This window comes from Periplaneta americana, chromosome 8 (genome assembly GCF_040183065.1).
Source record: "Periplaneta americana isolate PAMFEO1 chromosome 8, P.americana_PAMFEO1_priV1, whole genome shotgun sequence".
NCBI lineage: Eukaryota > Metazoa > Arthropoda > Insecta > Blattodea > Blattidae > Periplaneta > Periplaneta americana.
This window is the reverse complement of record NC_091124.1, coordinates 51,360,303-51,384,108: the sequence shown is the minus strand read 5'-3', so window position 1 is coordinate 51,384,108 and position 23,806 is coordinate 51,360,303. Positions and strand designations below refer to the sequence as shown.

General features: G+C 34.2%; 1 protein-coding gene across 3 annotated transcripts in view; it reads left to right on the top strand.

Annotated features, from left to right (window-relative positions):
* Positions 1-23,806, top strand: part of Cad99C (cadherin 99C) — a 466,185-nt gene that overhangs the window by 403,095 nt on the left and 39,284 nt on the right. For all 3 annotated transcript variants that reach the window (XM_069832876.1, XM_069832877.1, XM_069832878.1), the window contains 7 exons: positions 4,687-4,836; positions 12,844-13,062; positions 15,260-15,454; positions 16,744-16,881; positions 17,162-17,311; positions 22,515-22,679; positions 23,600-23,752. In XM_069832876.1, the coding sequence (XP_069688977.1) occupies positions 4,687-4,836; positions 12,844-13,062; positions 15,260-15,454; positions 16,744-16,881; positions 17,162-17,311; positions 22,515-22,679; positions 23,600-23,752 (1,170 nt within the window). The remainder of the gene's footprint in view (positions 1-4,686; positions 4,837-12,843; positions 13,063-15,259; positions 15,455-16,743; positions 16,882-17,161; positions 17,312-22,514; positions 22,680-23,599; positions 23,753-23,806) is intronic.

Here is a 23,806-nt window from a genome sequence, read left to right as displayed (position 1 = left end):
GTGTGTGCAAGACTGTTCCATGCGGTAAGGGGTTAAATGTTAACAACCTTCTAACAAAATATTTCGGCGATATTGACCACAGGTACCCCTACTTTCGGTTTGTTACGAGAAATGGTACTACCACCAATCGATTCTTTACATAAGGTTTGGTTATCAAAATTTTTTACGATCAATCAGTAACATCATATAGTTTTCGAGAAAAACAGCTGATACGAGGTATCTAAAACACCAGGTATATATATATATATATATATATATATATATATATATATATATATATATATATTAACTTATTGTGTTGAGAGAATTTCTGAACAAACAAACAAACAAAAATCACAGGTATAAAGAGATTTATTAATATAATCAGAGTTGTAATAATAATAATAATAATAATAATAATAATAATAATAATAATAATAATAATTCACTTTGTACTGCTACTTCATTTCAAACTGCGCATTCCGAATCTGAGCTGACCATTGGACATCAATGACGTCTCCCTGCAGCGAAATAGGAACAAAAATGCTGGAAGATTCAATGGCTGTCATGGCGGCTGTACGAGTTGTGTGTGCTGCGCTAGCAAGATTTTGATAATTTTTCATACTGTCATGTCGGTCAAAGTAAAGAGAGCACAAACAATTAATTTTTTGAATCAGTACTAATAACTGATCCGTTGACATATTCGTTCATAAGCCATCAACATATTTTTGTATACATCTTGATTACACAACTTTTAACACTATATCACTTCGGAATATAAATTATATGTGCTTTCACGTGTTAATTAACTATTAACTATTTTTTTATGTTGTGTTCATTACAAACAACACAGCAGAACACACCGCCATGCCACAACAGTGCACGATGTCATTCGTCTGCTAATTCCCGCCCTATACAAGAACCAATCAGATACACTGATAGAGGTTGGTGGATACTGCCACCACCTCTGCACGCCGATGGAAGCTGCTACAGCGGTGGAGCATCAATGAAGTCATCGCTGAAACTCGGAACACCTTGATACCATCTGATTGCTCAGCGCTCAGATTCGGAATATGCTGAAAGTTTAAATTTTCCCTGTCTCGTCATTGTCTTGCTTCTTGACATCCGCACCGGAAGATAATAACCCGGGCGTTCACTCTCGAGTGACGAAAATAGTATTTAGCGTAATAGTCGTCCCAAAAAGGAAACTGAATTATGTCGTCTCAGTTTATATACCGCTATCCAAAAATGAAGTATTATTCCTCGTTGTTCTTCTCTATAAAGAAAGGATCAGTTTCCTTAACGGTTTTTATGACGCATCAGTATTCCCAGAAGAGGGTGGGACATTTGTGGTTTCCGAATTGGTACGTGTACTCTGACGACGTCATCTAATGGTTTACTCAGAATTGGAGGACAATATTTCATATTTATTACCTTGGTGCATAAATTCGTAGTGTTGCCTTTATTAAATCGAAAATTGCTTATTTATCGTGAACAAAATATATAACCTGATCAATAAATGATATACTGGTACATTCTCCTGCACTGTTTGACTGGCGCTCAAGTTTTTCAGTTTTTCAGTTCCACGCCTGAAGTAATCCTGTAATTTGTAGTTGAAGAAATCGTCAAGTCAATTTTGTAGAACAGTTATTAAAGAAGATCATCGGAGATTGTTTTTAATTGTTTATTTTACGACGCTTTGTCAACATCTATGGTTATCTAGCCAGCGAAATGAGTCCAGGATCCAGCGTTGAAAGTTACCCAGCACTTATTCTTAATGGGTTGAGGGAAAACTCTGGAAAAACCTTAACCAGGTAACTTGTCCCTACCAGGATTTGAATCCAGGCCTGCTCGTTTCACGGTCAGGCAGTTACTCCACAGCGGTGAGCTTCGAACATTGTTGAATAGAACACGGAAAAGATGAAAATATGATGGAGAAAGTCAGGTGAATAGGATGCCTGTGGAATATCATCTCAGTCGAGCTCTTGGCTCACCCCTTTTGTAATGTTAACAGTATGGGAACGGACATTATAATGTTGCAAAATCAGTTAATGTGCCTTTCCCGCCGTTTTTCTTGAATTGCTATCAAAAAGGTGACTGAGGTTTTGTCGATAAATCTCGGCAGTGATGGAGATTTCACTAGATTAAGAATTATTATAGAAGCAATTGGAAAAGCACAATCAAAGAATGTGCCATCTTCAAGTGCCAAAATGATTAGTTTTAGTTGATTATTTAACGACGTTAACCATTATGTTATTTAGCGTCGATGGAATTTGTGATACAAAGATAGTATTTGGCGAGATGAGGCCGAGGACTCGCCATTACCGAACATTCGCCTTAAGTTTGGAGAAAATCTCGTAAAAACCAACCAGGTAATCAACTCAAGTGGGAATCGAACCCACAACCAAGAGCAGCTCCGGTTCAGCATGCAAACGCGCTACCGTCGAGCTTCGCTGGTGGCTGCTTTAAGTTATATTCGCAATTCCAGATATTCCATCATATATATTTGCAAAGATACAAGATTTCAGTGTGATTTCTTACATCCATCTTCCTAGAGGTCATGGATCTATGATCTATGAGTAGTAAATAGTTGTTGCGTTTACTGCCGTGTTTATTTCATTCAGGTTATTTATTGGACAGTGTTAAGTGCAAGTTAAAGTCACTGACATCCATAGAAAATCTTACTACTAAATTTCCACTTAAGTAATTGAATGTAGCTACGACGCTACGGCTAATCTTAGCGTGTAAGATCATTTTGATTGATTGCAAAAGCTGTTGAAGCGTTGAAGGTTCTTGTTAACTTGGGTTTGAAATTCGAACAATACATCAGTATGCTCGCAATTGTCACTCGGATACCTACGAAGAAACAAATGTTAAAATGTGTACAAGGTTTTAGTAAAAGCATAATCACTATAATCCTTCACTAAATTTAGAGCAGATGCTTGTTTCAGTTAGCAAATGAAGTCGTCTGTAAAAGGTATATGTACGTAAATATTTAAAAAAATATATCTTCATGTATTAAACTACGCAGTATTTTCTGAATCCAATGATATATAGTTTACATAGTTTATTTATTTATCTGTGTTATTTGAATGGACATGTTCTAACACAATATAGGTCAGGTAAGCCATTCACTTTTAACTTTAAATTAAATTTTCCAAAAGTTGGAGTTTTTCCACAAATTATTTCATAATTCCACAACCATTAGAGATAGAATGCTGAAATTTTGCACAGTGATTTCACATGCATTTGTGCAAAAAGTAGACTACAATAATGCCCGTATCTTTGAAAATAAAAAAATAGATCACAAAACATGATGTAAATTTTAATATATTTTATATTGGACACATAATAATTAATTGTATTAAAATTAACAACTCTACATATCTGAGACTAGTCCACTTTTTAGAAATAAGTGTTTATTAAATGAGTAAAAAAATTAAACATGTCAGAGAAATCCTAACAATGTTATGGTAACCAAATAATATAACTGCATAATTTTTGATGCTCTGATAAAACTGGCCTTTACAAAATTATATCAGTAACTTTCTTATACTTTTATCAGCTATTTAATTCTGTTGAATTCTTTGTTGTTGAATTATTTGTAAGTTCATGCATATGTATATACACTTTTTGCTGATTGAATGGAAGAGAAGGCCTTACGGCCTTAACTCTGCCAGCTAAAATAAATCATTATTATTATTATTATTATTATTATTGTTGTTATTATTATTGTTATTATTATTATTATTATTATTATTATTATTATTATTATTATTATTAAGTTCTAAAAAGACTTGTTATGGTACATCCACTTGTGAGATCATTTTCTTGTAGACTTTTAGAAATTCAGAGCCTGCATTTTCTGATATTAGTTGTGGTCGTTTACGTACATATAGGGGAGACTCGGGTTAGTATCGGACATCGGGTAATATCGGACAGTGCGTTTCTTTCATCTACCACCATATGGGAGTACCTGAATGACATGGTTTCGTTTCTCTATGCGACATCACAGAAACGTAACCATGACAATCAGGTACTATTATCGTGTGGTAGATGAAAGAAACTCACTGTCCGATACTACCCGACTCTCCCCTAAACTTAATGGTCTTCAAACTCTTTTCTTCCCTCTCGTCTGGTAATTCAAAATTTGTAGAGTTATTCTGCTTTCATTCATTCTTGATATACAGAATGTAACCGAACCTCACGGGCAAACTTTGAGAAATGATGTCACAAATAAAGGACCATTTTTTGTTAAGGCACATACGCTCGATGATACGTTCTTCATGGGTTATGCGTTGTGTACTCAGAAAAAAAGCCAGTTTTCGTGTACAATAAAATGCGCCTTGTGTTCTCTCTAGCCTGCAGAACATTAGGGGTCACCGCTTGAAGGACGAAAATTAGGTTGAATGTTCAACCTTGATGGATGTTCTCCGATTGGTCGAATATAAACTATCCTAATCCACATACTCTCGATAAGACGTCCTTCATGGATTATGCGTTGTGTACTCAGAAAAAGCCAGTTTTCGTGTACAATAAAATACGCCTTGTGTTCTCTCTAGCCTGCAGAACATTAGGAGTCACCGCTTGAAGGTCGAATATTCGGTTGGATGCTCAACCTTGCTTCTCTGACTAGTCGAATATAAACCTATTCTAATCCCTATTGTACAGCTCTGTAATTTGAATGTTATTTGTCGTTATTTTCAGGACCGAGCGAGAAATGTTTCGGAGAGATTCTCAACAACCACCACATTAACGGTAAACATTCGCGACGACGATGATCAGAACCCGTCCTTCATCTACCAAGGATGCATGCTTCATGATGGGACGTGCATCAACCCAGAGTATTCGGCATCGGTAAGTGAACATATACTGAATGTTGCTGTAATTATACTGAACAGAACTGGATAAAAATTTATCACAGTTTACAGTTTAAATAATTATGTACAATTGAAGGGTTCAGAACCATAGTGGGCCAAGCGCCATTTACTAAAACCGTAGAAAACAAGGGTTAAAATGAAGTTTATTACCATAATTCAATGGAAACATATAGCGAGTAATATAAAGTATACACATTCAAACTAAATTATATGTCAATCTTCATTAAACTATGGCATTCACTTATCTTTAACCCTTGCTTTCTCCGTTTTTAATAAATGGCGCTTGGCCCACTATGGCTCTGAACCCTTCAATTTTAACAAAATGAATTTCATTACATTTAACTCATTTAATATTAAATACTATGTATAATAAGTTATCCATGTCTATCTCTGCTATTGTTTTTTAAATATAAATTTGGTGAACGTTACGTAACGATTATAATGGTCACGGGTTATTTACTAGCCTGAGGAAATTTGTTTCAAACTAAACTTATTTCCTGTCCACCCACGAACGTTTTCCTTCAACTAAAATTTCCACTGATAATAATGAGAGTTATTCGTTGTTTAAGACGTTTACTCCTTGCAGTAAAATCTATTATTCACTTCGCATTGTTCATTGCTTTATATGATGAAGGAAAAACATAGAACAGTACCTACATACGACATAAGCCGACATAAACTTTTATAAATAAATTATTTGTAAAGGAGAGGTCCATCTTTTAAAATCTTTTTAATTGTTTTTCCTTACCCTATCTTCATGGATTAGATTTCCGACCAGTTAAAACTTCAATTTCTGTATTTTGCTTCTGTTTTTCTACTTGCGATGGATATTGATAATGCTGCTAAATCTATTTTACCCAAGTTTTATTTTCAGTTTTCGTCATAAAATATCATTTATTTTAATTAAAACTATCGTGAATTCCTTTCCAACTGTATAGTACAAAATTATGTCTCTTAGGGCCAGATGCATAAACAATTAACTTCAGATTAAGACATCAAATTAATCTTCAGTTATACTTCGAATTTTTTGTTATGTAAATACTAACTTTAGTTTATTTCGTCTTAACTTTAAGTTAAATATAGCTGACGAATTTTCAAGTTAATCACATTAACTGAAGTTTACGGAAAATATTTCCGAACGAAAAGAAGAGAAAAAAATTCTTATAAATGTGAGGTCAGGTTTGTTTTCGTTGCCTTTAGACAGATTTCTCTTAATTTTTAAGTTCCAATTGTAATGAAATGATGTTATACACACTTTTAACATTTTTTCTAGGTTAGGTTAAATAATAAATCCATATAGCCTATATATTTCCAGATTTTTTTTATTATTTTATCTCATCTGATCATGATATTGAATTTCGTCGTGATCCTCCAGTTTTTCACGAGCGAGGAAATCCATTCACTGAACTCGATGACAAACAATTTAAAATGAGATTTCGGTTACCAAAATTTGTATTGGAAGAACTTTAACAAAGGTTACGTCCTCAGTTAAAACCACAAACAAAACAAAATCTTGCTCCGAATCCAATATTCATGATCTTCCCCACACGGTATTGAGACGTATATTCAGGAGCCAATGATGATTATGTTTTCTGTCCCACTGGCAAAACAATTGAAAATCATCCTGCTTTACACACGAATTCTATTCACGTTTCGCGATGTTGCCACATTTTACTCCAAATTTCAATTAGTACTAAACCGAGACCGGTTTAAATACTCAGACTTTAATGCAGGTAACGATAGTGACCAAAATGGCGACCTAAGCATGATTACCACGTGGTCTTGTTATGATGGTTTTTTGTGTCAATTACGTCGTGAAATGGGCTGTTCGTGTTGTTTACCGGCTTGTAATTCTAATTATGGATCTATGTCTGAAATTTCAGCGTTTAAGTTCCTGAAAAATAAAACTTTACGAGACAATGATTAAAGGGTAGACATCGTGACAATTTCCAGGTTAAGGAAACTAAAGTGTTACACATAAAACATTTTTAACCTAGATTAATTAGGCAAGATATTTTTCCTATCGTAAATGGTGATTCTTTTCGTGTTCCCCGGAAAAATGTCGAATCTTATCAAATACCAATGACGCCTAACCAAAAATATTTGTTATTAGTGAACGTTTCAATTTACTGCAGTAATATAGGCTATACGGAGTTATGGGTATGATTTTTAACTGAAAACTATTTTCAGGGTGCGTTTGCATTGTTAAGTTCATAACTTTCCTTATAGCAATGTGATCTTACTCCTACTTATCTTGTTGTTTTGCCTTTGAAATTGAACCTAACATTATTAATAAATTAACGCTGGACGTTTATTTAACACACAATTCAGTAATTCAACTTAATAATTGATAAGAAATTTATAACTCTTTTGACACAAGGATATGGCGGAACCGTCTATCCTATATGGGAATGGTTGAACCACTGTCTAGTATATACATTCACGAAGCTTGAGTTGTGCTAAGAACAGTAGACTGTATCGGTACTATTTCGCATTGTCTGTAATGAGGCGATAGTAGCGATCCTAGTGGTTAGCAACTATCTATGGATGCACATTTACTACGTATTGAGCTTCGTGATTGTATATACTAGACTGTGGTTGAACCGCTGGGGCGGCCATCTTTGTTTCTGCGAGTATTGAAGACAGCCTTGACTAAATCTAGTTTACATTTTCATAAGTTAACATCTACTGAAACTAACATCGACTTATTTACTAACTAGCCGTACCCGTGCGCTCCGCTGCACCCGTTAGAAATAAATATAAAGTAATTACATAATTAAAATAGGGCATTTGATCCAGGGAACATTCGTGTTTGATAGAAGGATAAATCGTTTAATATGTTACTTAATTTAAATTGTATTTAAAATATTAAAATGCGATCATTTTGATCCAGAGGCCACTCATTTGGTGCAATGACAATTCCTTTAACATGTTTCTTAATTGTTATTACCAATTATTTTTGGAAAAGCAAAAATTAACAGAAAAATTTTGGCTACAGATTTCTTGTTATGTTTATATTATATTATATTATATTATATTATATTATATTATATTATATTATATTATATTATATTATATTATATTATATTATATTACATTATATTATATTATGTAAAAAGTGTGTTGATAACGGATGTACTCGAATTAGAAAGTTTTTAATTTGTTGTGGGAGCTCTTGAATCTCAGGAGGAACAGCTTTTACAACAGCGCAACATAATCAGCTTGGCTCATTACCCAATTTTTTTGCATTGCATTTATTGCATATATATTTTATGTATTTTAACACGATTCAATTGAGCATAGTTAAAATTTGAATTATAAAATAATGGATTGCTAAACTAACGTACTATTACTGCATACTAAATCAATACACTCTCGTTCTTCGTTAATTCTCTGAGATAAAAATGAATATGTTCATAAACATTATTTTCAGAAATACAGGAAATGAATATACAGAATAACCTATCAAGTTTTCTGTGCATAAGAAGCTATTTTAATCTTACCTGTCCTCAATTCACTCACAAGTTACTGTAATAGCATTATAGCATTATGTCCATCTAGAGAAACTACACTTTCCAATGATGAAATAATAATTAATTATACAAATCGGTTAATTTAGCTTCCGATATTACTTCATAAAACACAGAAACATTGTATGTAGGCTATCTTTCATAGCTTTCGATTGTTGTGTCCAAGGCCCCTTACAGACGAAGTCATTTGTTTTTTTATTTCAATACACCGCCTTAGATGGCAGTTATTTTAATTTTAAAACTCATTTATCTCATTAAATATCAGTCCTATCAACATTTTTCAAAGAATGAAACTTATCAGAAATAATTTTTAAAGAAACTTTTGTTATGTAACATTTTTCACAAAAATCAATAATAAGCGAGATATTTCGATTTATTTAATTCAGGCCCCCTTTTAAATAATGTATTTTGAATGCCATATAGCCTAAAATCTAAGTTACAACGAACTTAATTTATATTCCAATTTTCATCGAAATCCGTTCATCCATTATCGCGTGAAAAGGTAACAAACATACAGACAGACAGACAGACAGAGACAGACAGACATACAAACAAAAATTTAAAAAAAGCGATTTTCGGTTTCAGGGTGGTTAATTATATATGTTAGGACCAATTATTTTTGGAAAATCGAAAATTACCAGAATAATTTCGGCTACAGATTTATTATTAGTATAGATGTTCAGTTAAAAATAACCTGTAGTTAGTGGGTTATATAGGTGGAGTTTATTATCTTATATTATTTATAATTTCACTTATATTACTGTTATGTGTCTTCATTCACTAAATGCTTCTGTTTCAACTAAAACCCGAAGTTGGACTTGTGGAATAACTAAAATAAAGGAATACAAATGATAAATTCTTTAAATGAATTCTATAAACTAATAGACTCCATCTGTCACTATGGGAACATTTTAGAGACGTATATATGCTTGTATTGCAATTTAGAAATGCGAGTTTGAATAATAAAACTAGGATAAACCGAAAAACTGCACGTACATGTATTGTAAAATGTCAAGTTACACATTTATCATTTCACAAATGACTCAGAACGTACAAGTAATGCATTTTGAACTTTCCTCTTTTAGCATACTTCTTATCACTGGGAAGCCTTGAGACCTAATGTATTTCAGTGACCATGAGTAAAGAAACTGGAACACACGGTTATCTTAACGTGTCAGGTATTTACGTAATAACAGCTCTGAAGTCTTCTGTCGCCCTGCAATGGACAGTTGTGAAGCTACTAGCATAGGTAGCCATCACTTTGTACAGTTTTTACAGACGAAATAAAAAGAACCAATATTGAATAGTTTACAGTCTACTTTCAGTTACTTAGGACAATGAATCCCAAACTTATCACGTCAAACCCGGCTGGGGGTCGATGGATTTTTCAGGACGAAAAAATTCGAAGCGCAAGTCCTCCGGGAAGGCTATATTTGTATCCCAGTGCTTTAAAGAAATGAATGTGCTCGAAATTCATACATCTCTTCCCCGCAGTTGTCTTCACAGTGGCATTTAAGAACTTCACAAACATTTACAATTGAAAGGTTCAGAGCCATAATGGGCCAAGAGCTATTTATTAAAAACGGAGAAAGCAAGAGTTAAAGTTAAGTGAATACCATAGTTTAATGAAGATTGACATATCATTTAGTTTGAATGAGTATACTTTATATTACTTGCTATATGTTTCCATTGAATTTTGGTAATAACTTCATTTTAGCCCTTGTTTTCTACGGTTTTAGTAAATGGCGCTTGGCCCACTATGATTCTGAACCCTTCAATTAATATTGAATAATTTTTCATCACTGTTGTTAATTTCCTGTCTTAAAACGCATAGGCCTAACCATATTATTACCTTTATGCTCGACCATGCCGAAATGTAGTAATTATACATCTGATAGCAGCCCTTTGATGGACCTCATTAAAGTTCAGGTGTTCCACCAATCAGAAAATATCATTGTAGCAATATGAAAGCGCAAGTATCGATTATTCTCGGATATGCAATCGAAAGATAAGTAGCGCGAGATTAGACAATATCAAACTCAGTCGAAAAAAACAACACACAAATTAACATCAATTTACCGTCATCTTCCAGCCTTTCACAAAGCACATTCCCGCAAATTCATTTCACCAATTGCCGGAAAAAATCAATATGGTCGAGCATTAAAAGTCGTATGAAACTTGACTATAATGTTAATTAAGACGCTCGCATGAAAAATATAAAACTCGCTTGCGCTCGTTTCATAAACATACTCGCGTCTTAATTACTACCATTATAGCTCGTTACATAATGTACTATTTCGTTTCTTTAGGGATTAAATGTTGTAGCAGTATGCAGAGGCTGTATATGATAGTGTTTAATGCAGTGGTTGGCATTTCTTGACTTATGAGTCAACCCCTTAATACACAAACAGGGTTGAGGGATAAGGCATGATCTCCCTTCCCTTAGCCATCACCTGTTCATTTAAAGTTAAGCAGTTTATGTTCACTGGCCTTCCCTGCGCACTGAAAACTTGCAATAGTGAAAGCAGTGGCGGTTCCTCGGGGGAGGGAAGGGAGGAGGAACGTCCTCCTCACATTTTTCTTCTTTTGAAAGTAAATACCAAATGAAATATATGCCTTGAAATTCTAGGAAGATTTGATAATTTTTAAGTTCACAGCTATAAGAAAACCTCGGTTGACCGAGTTTTAAACCACGCGCACTCATGTGCCGCTAGAAAACTGTGAGAAGGATGCGAGATTATTTGTGTGGAGGAAAGTCAATCCATTCCTCCTTTACTGCAGTTAACACACACAGACAACAGCGCGCTAGCGGCCAGAGAAAGAAGCAGAGTTTTAAAGCAAGTAAATGAACGGATAGGGAGGAGATCCTCCTCTGAATCAGCGCATGGACGGGAAATAGAAACCGACTGGTCTTGCAGCAAGCTTGCTACCGCTGCCATCTAACGATGCTGCATTCAACCAGACTATAAGACGTCATCTAGGAGGAGACACAATAAAAAAAGTTTTAACGCAAAGCTATGAAAGACACCATATAAACTTTTTTAAAAATTATAAATCAAAATATATTATTCATTTCACTTTATATAAGCTATATTCGTGGTTTGAAATTTTCGAGGATATCTGAAAATTGAAGTTGGATTTATATAAAACAAAGAGGAAGTAGTTCTACGTTAGTACCGTAGATCTTTTTGGCCTCTGAAATTCACTTCCATTCATTGCCGACTAGACAGGACAGAAACCAAGTTGTCAGTTTTGTACAAATATATTTGAAATTGAAGGTACTGCAAACTACATTATTTTTAACATAAAAAATTAATCGGCCACCGGCAGCTTTGAACAATAATGGTAGTATGACTTTACAAGAACTGAAATTCTTCAAAAGCATGTGATACTGAACTTGTAAAATGTACATGTGGCAACACAGATCACGTGGGTGGGTGCAGTGTTCTCGCTTTCCTAACAGATTATTCTCATTCCCATTTCTGTAAAACGGTTCCGGTTACGTGTTAGTAGTTGGTCTCTTCCAACACGTGTGATGCTGTAGTGTGCGTGAAAAATGCTGCGAGGTTGTGAATTTTCTTGTAATTGTTAATTTGTGCAATTATTCAACAATGAATGGAAGTGAAAACATATTATATTTTGGACAATTTAGGAAACTCAGTTTACAAAAACAGATTATTGCTATACAAAAGGGAAGGCCAACCCTAACACTACCTGGTCTTACATGTATGCATGTAGGCTAATTTGTAGCTTGTTTCTCTCAAGAAGGTGTCATTTTGCGCTGTGTTAACTTCTTTCCTCCTCTTAAGAAATATGCAGGAGCCGCCACTGAGTGAATGTGTTCCCTGACTTCTCCTCTTATACCTTTCCCATTCCGCTCTGCTGTGTTTTGCGGGCTGTATTTTATGTGACGTAATCTTTGCCGACCACTTGTTTAATGAATAAATAAATTGCAATTTGTTATATTCTCATGGTTAATATTACTATTGGTAATAATGGTATAATATTATATTCTTTCAATTGCTTCTTACGGATCTGATGTAGCTTGTGTGGTAAGAATACAAAGCCTACATATGACAATAAAAATCATTATTTTTTTCATTTTCACGCTATAACCTATAGCAGTAGTTTGAGATTTGCCTGTTTTATCATGAGAATTAAAACTCTCGTTGATAAGTTACAAGAGCTTTTTGTGTCTAATATTTGTCATATTATGACAAATTTTCGTAAAGGGCATAGATTATGAATTAAGAAATATTTAGTTTATTATACGATACAGAAAAATATGACGTTGCATGATCCTTGAAATAATATCAATAGTATATATTTTGTAGTCTTCCATTTTATCAAGCACTTGGGAATCCGCACTAAAGTAAATGCATGAGTGTAGAAAACTATTTTAAAATCTCCTGTTTTGTGCCGTACCAGTACATAATTTAATGTTATCTTGACAGGTGTCAAGCGGTAAACAAGCTGGAATTCTCAACATTTCTCCAGAGAAGATCCAAGCAATTGACATGGACTCCATCAACGCACCGATCAAGTACAGTTTCCTGAGTGGTACACCTTCTTCGTACAAAGATTACTTCGAAATCAACGGTCAGACGGGAGCCGTTCAGCAGATTAAGGCAGTTGATACGAGCGTCACCAAGAAATTTGAAATCATTGTCAAGGTACGAATTATGTCTGTAATTTATAAATAATCAGTCTCAGGTACAGCATTGATGAAATATGAAGTTTGTGGTAGATTTCCGCTGAAATTCTGAAGTTTCTTCTTTCGATTTTCATGTCCTGTTATGTCGTAGAATACGATTCAACATCCTACTGATTCCATCTCAGATGTTCTCTGTATCCTTATAGTACGAAAATTGAAAGAGTTCCAAATGGTCCCATAGCATGTCCTGACGAAGTATGAAAATGCCGGTGGAATAAGATGTATTGTGTCTGCTCCTTTACTGTTAACTTTTAAGTTTCTCTTTTTACACGCCATCATAACAATAATAATAATCATCATCATCTTCATCATCTCCCTCTCCATCTTCATTATTATCATCATCTTAATCTTCCTCATGAACTTCCTTTCCAACTTCATAATTATTATGATTGTCTTCATAATTAGCTTAATCTTTTTCATCATCTACCTCTCTATTTTCATCATTATCATCATCTTTTTCATCATCTCCCTCTCATTCTTCTTCATCATTACCATATCATTTTCATCTTATTCATCACCTCCCTCTCCATCTTCTTCATCATTATCATTATCTTCATATTTTTCATCATCTACCTCTCCATCTTCTTCATCATTATCATCATTATTTTCATCTTTTTCATCATCTCCCTCTCCATCTTCTTCATAATTATCATCTTCATCTTCATCTTTTTTCATCACCCCTCTCCATCTTCTTCATCATTAATTTCATTATCTTGATCTTTTCATCATTTACCTCTCCATCTTCATCATTATCATCATCATCATCATCATCATTTTTTCATCATCTCCCTCTCCACCTTCATCATCATCATCGTCATCTCCATCTTCATCTCTATCTTCTTCTCTTTCTCCATTCCTTCATCTACATCTCCTCCTTTTCTTCTTCTATCAAAATGCTCACTTCAGTGACCTATTATGATCATTCTTTTCAATCTTCGAAAACTTCTCACAATGTATGACATTTGGCATTTGAAGAGTGCTTATTCTTTAATTGAAGACTGGACACAAAAAAGGCTGTAAATGCCAATATCTCTGAAAATTAGTTTTCAGAAAAAATGTATGTCCTTCGCTCAATCCACTAAGAAAAATGATAAGACAAGACCCATTGTAATTTTATTTAGAGCCTAGCTTCTCCATAGATGAGCAAAACGTATGATGTTAATAGTTGCAAAAGAAATCTCTGTTTTCTATGGTTTATCTCTTTGACACTTACGCATTTTTATGTCCAGTCTTCAATTGGAGACCTCCACGGAATAAGGATGTAACCAACAAAGCTGTAATTCATGTTTCAGGCAAAAGGAAAATAATTTCAGAGACATATTTCATTAGGCCTATATCAACTATCACAGTCACTTGAAGAGTCCACGGAAAGAACATGCTAAGTCACTTTTCTTAAATTTTGCAGAAGAGCATTTATTAACTTCAATACACTGATAAGAAATAATTAGTTTACATCTAATTTAGTTTAAGTTACCATGTTGCCATTCTGATTTACTAGAAACACTTTATGAGTTAGCAGATGGAACCAAAAAAAAGTGACTTAGATTGTTCTTTCCGTGGACTCTTCATTTGACTGAACAAGGATACAAGTTCATTCAGTCATTGAATGTAGTTATTTTTTGTTATAAGTAAAGGCTTTAAAATTATATTTTCCACATTCATCACATATTTCAAAAATTTTATTTTTCGTCCCTTTTCCGGGAAGGTCTTCTCCAATTGCTTCTGTAATTCTGAACCTGGTGAATTATTTGCTCCATTCTCACACTTTGTAATATATCACCACTCTACTGATAGTAGAAAAGGACGTATTCTACATTTCTTCCGCTAAGTAGGCTACTACTTTTCACATTGCTGAGGATTCATAGCTCTAAGCTAAAACTAGTCGAGAGAAAAACTGTCACTTGAATAGCAAATTTAGAGACTTATTATCTCCTTCTTTATATGAAATATTTAAACTAAATGTTTCTCTTATTATTAAATTACATCAACGACACGGATTTTATATATATATATATATATATATATATATATATATATATATACATATACATATACATATACAGTGACTGGTTTCTATGTTTGTTCTTACATAGTGCAAAGTAAAATTTTTTTATTCGGAAAATGTATTTTATTGTGGTCTCTTTCTGACCTTTTAGGCTGAAGAGGTGTCAGAACAAAAGAGGTCTGCAACAGCGAAATTATTTATTACTGTGAAACCTGTGGACAGCAATCCGCCAATCATCAATGCGTCAGCTACAGAAGGATTTGTTGACGAAAATGCTCCAATCGGAACACAAGTGGTGGACAAGAATGGCAAGCCAATCCGGTTAATTGTAACTGATGAAGATTTGGTAAGTACATAATTAAGTATTATTTCCATATTACTTAGCATAAGATTAAGTACCCTGTATATAACTGAACGCAGAAGTAGTATCAGATCAACAGAGACCACTTTTGTTAGAGTTTCTTAAAATAGAACCGAATACAGTAAAATCCCTCGTAACCGGCACCCAAATAACCGGCAATACCAAGAAACACAGTTTTTACGTTTAGTTAGTTATGATCGGCCGTCAGTGTTGCCACATTAGGAAGTTCGCACGAACTTTCATTTTCAGTGAATATTCGAACCTAGAATTAGTGTATTATTTGTGCTGTGTGATATATTTTAATAAGGAAAATCCACACAGTTTTTATGTTTATTCAGTTGTGAGCAAGTGATAGAGAAATAAGCTTCATATGGTTGCAGTTTCTACATTTGACATCATGAAATACCAACTTTTTTTTTTGTATATACCATATTTATTCAATTATCCGGAAAAATCTCGTATTCGGAACTAGCCTCGTCCCTTTGATCCCGGTTAAGAGGAATTCTACTGTAGTAGTACATAATATTTGTATTTTAATTTATTAATATTATAGGTCTACTTCGTAGCAGACTATGGGGCGATTATATTGCTTCATAAATACTTTTTAGGGGGTGCAACGCTGCAAAACTGGAAAGTCGCGGGTTCTACTCCCGATGGAGTCATGGATTTTATCCACTAATCTAATTCTTCGGCAACACTATAGTCCAGGGGTTTACTCAGCTTCTAACAGAAATGAGTAGGCCTACCAGGGGCTTTTCCTTGTGGGTAATGGCGGTGGGCACATAGGACTGATATCCCTACTGCCATTAATGCCAAATGTCTGTACAGGTGAAAGTTCTCACCTCCCGCCATCCTCTGGATCTATTTGGCCTATAGTAGGGCTGACTTTACTTTTTTAATACTTGCTATGATGATAAATAAAATATATGACAAAAATTACGTTTCTTGAATACTAGAGTGTTCGGTTGTGCTTCCACCTGAAATTAGGTCTGAAGTTTCGAATACTTCTACGTTAGCGAATGGTCTCTCTCTAAACCAGGGGTCGTCAGCACAGAACACCCTGGGGCTAGCATCTCTTACCCGCGGAAAACACAGTGCACCATGGTGCACTCGTAGATGCTAGCGGGTATACTCTCTACCTCTTCCTGCTGCACGACGATGCACACGGGACGGCACCGCTTACCCTTTGCACATTTCAGCGAGTGCTGACGACCACTGCTCTAAACGTTATTTCTTTTACATGAGAAGACTTATGTTATTAATCTTTATTTCAGGGACCAGATGATCCAAAGCCATCTTATTCCTTTGAGCTGACAAATAACTACTTTACTGTTGATAACAATGGTTATCTAATAGTCAAAGTAGAAAATCTGGACAGAGACCCGCCTAGCCCTGGATATTTCAAATTTCAGGTAATTGCAGTGAGTATGTGTGTGCGTGCGTGCGTGCGTGCGTGTGTGGTGGGCAGAGTGAAAATTAAAAACAAAACCTGAGGATTTAAGATCTGATGAAAATTTAGCCAATTTCAAACACTCCTGAAAGGTAATAAATGTCACCTCACAGGAGACTCCAACTCATACGTGAAATTCAACCTTTATGAGCTATCAGAAAGTTTTTGTATATTCATATTGTATGTGGAGAACATACTCGTAGAAAACCTATCAAACATATTAAAGGTTCATTTTGATACAGATTATTGCCAGAGAGAAGACGGCGAATGCAGGAAGTCCTCCATTATTTATCACTGTGACCCTCAACGATGTGAATGATAACGCTCCAAGGCTACCAATGATACCACCTCTGACAATCCAAGCAGGAGAGGGCAAGCAGACTGTGACCAAGGTGAGTAGGCCTACTGGAGTTGCCTTACTTGAACATTGAATCTTCCTTTAAGTCTCTCTAACGAGACTTTTACTAATATTTTCGCAAAATTGAAGACGTCCTCTATGTATTCTAGACTAATATTATATACTGTTCATTAATAAACTCTGACGCCAAATTACAAAATAATTTAACTGTAATTCCTTATTTAACGCATTTTGTTCACTAGTCAGACTATACAACAACTATAGAATTATGTTACTACGGTTGTAACGAAATATTTAATGATCATGACGAGGATAACTGAAGTAGTTGGAGAAAATCGTCTCACAACAGTTTTTCCTGGGGTTAGGTACAGCTTACAGCAGTAATATTTTTGGAAACATTCAATATATTTTTTTTCCATTACTGTATCTTGTACAATAATGAAAATTGGTATGTGTAAACACTGTCCTTCTGCTATATGAAAAATATTTTTACGATTTATTTATTTATTTATTTATTTTCCAAAATTAAAAATGATGGCAGTTTACTGTGCAGTGATGAAGCGTGTCCCTCATAACTCATAAACTTGTTAAATTTTTCATGTTCTCTCTCTTTTATTTTATTGCTGAAACTCGTGTTTACAATATCATGCAGACCACCTCTGTGGTGTAGGGGTCAGCATGCTGGTCTCTTACGCAAGGGCCCGGGTTCGATTCCCGGTCGGGTTGAATTTCCTGGTTGAGGTTTTTCAGGGTTTTTCCTCAACCGTAAGGCAAATGCCAGGAAATTCGGGCCACAACATCCCTGAAAATCACCAGCTTCATTCATCACCGAAATCATATTCCTAACAAATCAGTAATATATATACAGTCGCCATCTAGTTCACAACAATAGAACCAGTCCCAACAATAGTACACAGGACTTCGGATTTCAACCAAAGATTAACTTACGATATGATCAAAGATGTTAAAGCGAGTATAAATAACAGCGAGGAAAAAAAATAACATGCTCTTTCAACTACATTCATTAATAAATAATATATTTTTTTTATTTTGTGTTAGGAGAAAATACTGATATCTAACCATTTTTAAATGACTTTATATTATATCAGACAATCTATCAAAGGTAGAGAAGTGATCTTGCATCATATTGTAGATATGACATGCATAAATGCACACACAAAATTTCACCACAGAATGTTGGATAGTTTTTTAGTTAAGTGGGAAACGCTTCATCACTGCACAGTGAACTGAATTTTGAAAAAAAAATGTATAAATAATTTCCTTTAAAGCGCAAAAATATTTTTTTCATATAGCAGGACAGTATTTTACATATACTAATTTCCATTATTGTACAAGATAAAGTAATGAAGCAAAAAAATGTTGAATAATTCCAAAATTTCACTGCTGTAAGCTGTACCTAACCCTTAAGTGAGTATTTGACAGCTAAGTAAATGGTTGAGCACCCATATGAAATCGTTATTAGAATAATTTTATTCTAAAAGTGGATTTGTAAATTTAACTGCTTATCAGCATTAACCAGTGTTAGGCCTATTTACTCGCAGTTGCTTTCCAATGCTCAGCTATTTGACAATGAAGCCAATCATCATATTGCAAGAATAATATTATAGTCTATTTTTATCGCATAGGAAATGTTACTGCAATAGTACATTATGCAACGAGCCTATAATGGTAGTAATTAAGACGCGGGCATATTTATGAAACGAGCGCAAGCGAGTTTCATAATTTTCATACGAGCGTCTTAATTACCATTATAGGCAAGTTTCATACGACTTTTTATGCTCGACCATATTTCTAACTTGAAATCATTCATAAGTATTCATGTTATTCTTATCTGACTGGGGAGCGGAACTGACCTTGTGCAGTATCTCATAAATTGTGAGATGTGCGCAGACGCGAAAGTATTGATTTTTTCCAAGAAACAAAATTGACCTTGATATAATCTAGAGAGTAAAATAAACATTAATCTTGATATAACCTTGAAATGTATTTAAACATTGAAAAACGAGATGACAAATTGAATTTATTTGAATACTATTAACGCTAATTATTATGGTAACAGAACATAACCTTCTGCGACAGTATTGGATTTCAGCCTCCTTGACGTTTCGCTAGTTGTCTTTCGATTGCATATCCGAGAATAATCGATACTTGCGCTTTCATATTGCTACAATGGTGTTTTCTGATTGGTGGAACACCTGAACTTTAATGAATAGGTGTACTTTAATGAGGTCCATTAAAGGGCTGCTACCAGGTGTATAATTACTACATTTCGGCATGGTCGAGCATAAAATATTTTTAAGACTCCAAGCTCCCGAATTGTTGGAATTTTCAAATATTTTCTCGCCAGCTATTGAATCCCTAATGCTATCCCTTGTTGTCTGTTTTCAAACGCCACAGCCGCGAGTTAATTTCAATGATAACTTATGTAATTTATAATATAGTAATTTAGCATTTATGTAGTCGCGTAGGGGTCATGTTGACCCCCAGTGTTATATGTTGGTTTGTATTATTTTTACGCTGTTGCCTACATTGCTCAGCTTATCAGTACGTTCCTGAAAGGAAGTCGGCAATACGACTACATGATAACTTCCAGCTTATCACTGTCATTTGTTGTTTTAATTAAAATTTTCTAGACTGGGGATTTTGTTGACCCCCAAGCGACTATTAATGTCATAAATTAGTCCACAAGTAGGACAGTCTTATTTTTGTGATTCTATACGTGAAATCTCTTACTCTAGAAGATTATGGCAAGTAATGATGCATGGGAGCTAGAAGATATACATAGAACCAGGATATTTCATATTTTAATTCATGTTTTTAATTGGGGGTTATTCTAACCCCCATGCGACTACTAATGTTATAAATCAGTCCACAAGTACAGTGAAACCTGGTCAAATCGGAACCTGAATAATCCGGAATCCTGTCTATTTCGGAACAATTTATTGGTCCCGGCGAAATTCGTATGTATTATGTGTAATTTTTCCTGAATAAAACGGAAACTGTCCAACGCGGAAACGGAAACTGCCTGCTACTGTTCAAAACGAAAATAATATTTTAGACACACTATATTTTGTAACTATATTTTGAAACAGCGTGTAATTTCAAGGAATATACGAAATATGTAGGTCACTAAGAAAAAAAAACAAGTTTTCTTTGCAAAATTTTAGAGGGTACGAGGCCTGTCGGTCATAAATTTTATTACCCTGTTGACTAGGCAGACGAGTCCCTTCAAAGATTGTCAATGCTTCACACCCATATATTGTCGTAGCTAGACAGAGCACAAATGTAGTGATTTCCTGGTAAAAAAGTTGCGTAAAATGTGGCATTAACATTAAGTGATGAAGTAAAAGTTATCAACTTAAAGGAAAATTAGAAACGAAGTGTATATGAAATAATATTGAAGTTCAGTTGTGGAAAACTCAGGGGTGACACTTTAAAGATAAAGATCATAACGAGTGAGTGGCTTGGGGCCAATATTGGTGACACAAAAGAAACCAAAAAGCAACTGTTCATGTGGAAATAGATGAACTGTTGTGGAAGTGGGTTCTTCATGACCTTTCAAAGAACATGCCAATTTCTGGATCTATTCTGCAAAGCAAGACATTGAACTGAGAAAGAAATTACATAAACCAGAATTCAAGGCTTCTAATGGATGGCTCCTAGTCTAATCACGGTAATTAATAATGTGCACTGATATACTGAACATTATTGTAATATTGTGTTAAATATTAAACTGAATGAGATTAGTAAACTTTAGCAGTGTTTAATGACTGATGAATGAGTTATGATAAAATTTATACAGAAAAAGAGATTTTAATCAAGATGATTCACCAACGGAATAAGCGACAGAAAGCTAATTTAACGTGATTAGTAATAAACGGAATATTTTGTACTTCTTGCAGTTTGCGGCATGTTATGTTGTTTTTCATGGATACGAATGATAAAATATTCCATTTTAATGTAACACCTGAATAATACGGAAACCTGTCCACAACGGAAAAAAAATTAGCACCATTTCACTTCCGTCTTGAACAGGTTTCACTGTATTACAGTGTTACGTTTGTGATGTATATACATGCAAATTATTACTTAAGAACATTTTGGCAAGTAATTACCCATATGAGCTAGAAAGTTTACGTGGAACTATGAATTTTATATTTTAATTCGTATTTTTGTTTGAGGGTCTCTGTGACCCCCATGCGAGTACTAATGTCACAAAATAGTTCGCGAGTACTTAAGTGTTAATCTACATATCAAAGAAATTTATGTTAACGCAAGAAAACGACTAGTATGGTAATGATCGAAATGATGTAGTGTTGATAACTGTATAATAATTCTAAAACTCTTCTGTAAGTGAATAATTTCAAGAAAAAATTGTTCCGGGGCTGGGCATCGAACCCGGGACCCTTCGTTTAGCGCACGAATGCTCTCCCGACTGAGCTACCCCAGGAACTATACACGACACCGTCACAATTTTATCTTTATATTAACACAACTCAAATGGGCTGACAAAATGCCAGAACCCTACTTTGAGTGCACACAAATACTGTGCGACTTAAATTGTGACATTCAATTATTCAACCCTGCTTTACAGGGAGCTACTACCTGAAAGCCAGATTTGTGTACTTCTGCAAGTATTAACACTTTTCTTAAATTTTTCAGGAATCATTTCTTAACCTTAATACACCCATAAGACGATATGTATTTACATCTCATTTAATTTAATTCACCACGTTACGTTCTGGCTTTTTACCATTCTGATTCACTAGAAGGATAGTTTACTTTATGAGCTGGCAGATGGGACCAAGAAACAAAAATCAACACAATGTGGCTTAGCATGTTCTTTCCGTGGACACTTCATATATTTATATTTCAGTTTTAAACTTTCCCTTCTTGCGGTTTTTTTTAATTACTTCCATATTTTGCAGAAGTGAAACTAAAAACATGAAGTTGTTAAAACAAACTGAAATTTCTAATTTTGTTGCTCTGTCTTATAATGAGGGCTATAAATTGACCTATATAAAAGAGGCAGACTGAAATAGTGAGACATTCAAGTTGTATAAGAAAATAACGTCATGAAACAATAAGTTCTATATGTATTTTCCAAGACCACAATGGTAGAATAAACCATTAATTTACAGAGCTGGATCATAAATAACAAGTATATTTTATTATAATACCGAAACTCATGCAATGACTTATTTTTTTCCTACCAGGTGGAAGCCACAGATGCAGATTTAGGAAAAAATGCAGAAATCACTTACAGCATTTACCATATTTCGAATAATGGAGGACAAAAGTTTAAAATTGACCCTAAAACTGGTGTAATTGAAACAATTGGAAGGTTAAATGCTGGAGAACAATATAGCATAACTGTTCAGGTAAGTCAATTATGTGCTGGAAATAATAAATATATATTCATAATATGCTGGAAGGTAGATTTATTTGATTCACTGCGACACTAGAAGAAAAGTGTTCAGCATAAAAAATAAGTATTTTTAACTGTATTTCTGTAAGAACACATTGATTTGAATGTTATATAAAGTCCCATATTTCTAATAATAATAATAAATTTACCTTCCCTTATGAAAAGGTTGCCAGATTTGACAAAGCGTATTACATATAATTTGGAAACACACCTAAAAGGTAAAATGATATACATTTGAAACGGTTAGGGAATCGAATATACAAAATATCAGAAAAATTACACCTAAGTAGCTTTTGTGCTCATTTACAGTTAAGAACGGGAAAAAAATATCATCATATACTGTAGGTAGAATGATTTGAATGCCATATACCGTGAGAAAAATAGTAGTTGGACACACAGTTCTGCAGAAATATTCAATCCATCTGAAACTATCTTTGGTCTACAGCATTCTACTTGTCATTTCATCTCGTGTAACTAAATATTTTAAAAGAAGATTAATTATCAATTTTTATTTTTAATAAATTATACTTTTTTTGGTTAAGCCTATTTCATGTTCATAATTCTTGGTTAGGTACTGCACAGGAACAAAATTCGTCCAATTTTACACATAAGAAGGGACAAAAAGCATGCCCATAATCAGTTTCTCGGTACCACAGATAATGAAAACATGTACTTCTCTGCATATTACAATATTTTTCTTACTTCCTTATAGTTAGTCTAATACCGGTATCTTTGTTCCTCAATCACAATTACTAGATGAAATTGAAATCTTTGTAATAACAAACAGTATTAAATTTGATACCAATTTATTATGTAAGAAATAAGAAATATTTCACTATATATATGTGATAAAATAAAATAACTCTTTTACAGGCTACAGATAGTGGTGGAAAGTATTCTCATACGATAGTCGAGGTGACAGTTATACCAGGTCCAAACACAAGGGGTCCTGTGTTTGATAAACCGGTTTATGAGGTGCAAGTGAGTGAAGGAGCTTCCATCAACTCAACAGTAACCACTATTACTGTAAGTGAATAAATTACAGTTCATATTGTTAGTATAATATCTAGATCCGTTTAA